Source organism: Sinocyclocheilus anshuiensis, unplaced genomic scaffold, assembly GCF_001515605.1.
Source record: "Sinocyclocheilus anshuiensis isolate Anshui unplaced genomic scaffold, SAMN03320099.WGS_v1.1 scaffold1079, whole genome shotgun sequence".
NCBI classification, from domain to species: domain Eukaryota; kingdom Metazoa; phylum Chordata; class Actinopteri; order Cypriniformes; family Cyprinidae; genus Sinocyclocheilus; species Sinocyclocheilus anshuiensis.
In genome coordinates, this window is record NW_015548207.1 from 1,460,526 (window position 1) to 1,462,801 (window position 2,276).

The 2,276-nt window shown below is 34.8% G+C and overlaps 1 protein-coding gene across 1 annotated transcript in view; it reads right to left on the reverse strand.

Moving 5' to 3' along the window:
* LOC107653538 (von Willebrand factor D and EGF domain-containing protein-like) overlaps window positions 1-2,276 on the reverse strand; it is a 65,375-nt gene that overhangs the window by 3,290 nt on the left and 59,809 nt on the right. The window contains exons 28-29 of the mRNA XM_016440283.1: window positions 1,413-1,508; window positions 809-904 (exon numbers count right to left, since the gene is read on the reverse strand). Coding sequence (XP_016295769.1) covers window positions 809-904; window positions 1,413-1,508 — 192 coding nt within the window. The remainder of the gene's footprint in view (window positions 1-808; window positions 905-1,412; window positions 1,509-2,276) is intronic.

The following is a 2,276-nucleotide window of genomic DNA, read 5'->3' on the forward strand; positions in this document are numbered from 1 at the left end:
GTAAGTTATGATTTTTTTATTGAAAATGTTCTTTCATTAATAACAAATTACATTATTATTATGATTATTATTATAAATACTTGCATTTTATTGAATGTTTTACTCATAAATTCTAATTTATAAATGTTTTATATTAAATGTTCTTTTTCATTATATAATACATATGACATTATTGATATTATTAGAAATAATACTTTTTAAACAATGTTTTATTGTTCATACATTATTCATACATTACGAATTGTATCTATTTAAAATATTATTTTGTATTATTGAATATCTTAATATTGCATTATTATTATTATTATTATTATTATTATTATTAGCATTAGCGTTTTGTTCATTACCATTGTATTTCAAATAAAAAAAATCAGTAAGCCGTTTACTCTCTGTGGTGTGAAGTGTGTTTGGAAAAAAAATATTTTTTTTACACTTGACCTAAACATAAAGACATTACATTCTTAAATGTTATTTTAATTGGAATATTCATATAACAAGACTTGCCATCCACATTAATTCATCCAGTCCTGATCCCATATGTCGCATAATCCTCACACTGAAATAACTCACTATCTTTGCTCAGATTCATCCTTCTCGATCAGACATTTTCTGTCATTTCGATCAACAAAACAACTCTATGCTTTCCTTCCGTATGCTGTGACTTAAATCCCATCATGCCATGTGTTTCAAAGGGGGCATAGAGGTACAAAACTATAAGTTTATGATTGGAGCTTTACCAAAACCTGTTCCTATCAAGCTCAGGTTGGATAGAAGTCCTCCAGAAACTTGTCAGAAAGACAACACTTACTTTTTTCACAGCGCGGCCCAGTATATCCCTTCACACATGAGCAGATGTTGTTTCGTATACAGTGACCTCCGTTCTTGCAGGGTGGACTGCACACGGCTGAAAGAAAGAGAAGTAGATAAAATGTCTAGCATTTGATGAATGAAAATCACACCAGTGTTCTCTGAACTGATGACGGACACATCAAACAGCCGTAAGGTGAAATAACCAACAGCAAATCTGACATGACTGGGAAAACACACTCTAAAAGCTGCTACATTTCACAAAACTTGAAGCAACCCAGACATTAGAGTCATTCCCCATCATCAAAAACATCTTTACCAAGTGGCTGTTGCAAGCCATTATGCAAATCATTCCTCACCACATGAAGCTGCTGCAGAGGAATCGATATGTACACATCAAACGCCCTGAATCTGGGGCTACGACATGAGCGCGAGACTTCAATAGAATCCAAATGGTTTTTAGGGCTGGTCCATTTTATCGTTTTAAAGTGCAGTAGAAATACTTCACCCCAAGCTCTTAAGAAATTGATATCCAGCCTCTGTAAGCTCTCAAAAAACAAGGCCATGCATCAGGAACATTGATTCAAAAAGAAAGGCTGTTATACCGTTTTGACACCGAGTCCCGTAGAAACCAGGCTGGCAGGTGCAGGAGTTCGAGCGAACGCAGGTTCCGCCGTTGAGACACACAGGGTTACACAGAGCTGGAGACGGATAAACATATTAAATATAAGACGAATGAAACGTAGGTGGTTGTTTTGGGGTCAGTCACAAAACTCCAGTTTTGTGAGGTCAAAATCACAGCTCAGCTGTTAAAAAATAATGATGTACTCTTCAGAGAGAGTAAAACTGGCCTACTAATGATTTTCAAAGAAATAGCAAGTTATTGTTCACTGTCAAGCTCTTAAAAACCTTTTGAAATTCATAAATTGAAATTGTACATGCTGTGCCACAATGATGTTTATATAACAGCCAGTTCTTCGTACGTCGCTTATTACATCCGAGATGAAATGTCACATCCAAGATGATATCATCGCGCTAATCAGGATCTGGCTAATTCGGTTCTTTGTAGGGATGGGCGTATCGATCCAAAGTATCGATATATCGATATTGACGCGAGTATCGAAAGTATCGATACTCAAACAAAAAAATATCGATACTAAGGTGTGTTTTATTTACCAGTGATTTTGTTTATTTAACAAACATCCAAAGTATCGATATATCGATATTGACGCGAGTATCGAAAGTATCGATACTCAAACAAAAAATATCAATACTAAGGTGTTTTATTTACCAGTGATTTTGTTAATTAAAAAAAAAAAAAATGTGTACAATATGCATTGAATTGGACGAATAACCTTTGTTAGCGAAGAATTGTGTAAGATAGAACTATTTTCCTGCTCAGCTGGACACGCAAATGTTGCAAGACAGAACTAATCAATAAGAGAGAGCGTTCACTCACTTCTGACAGT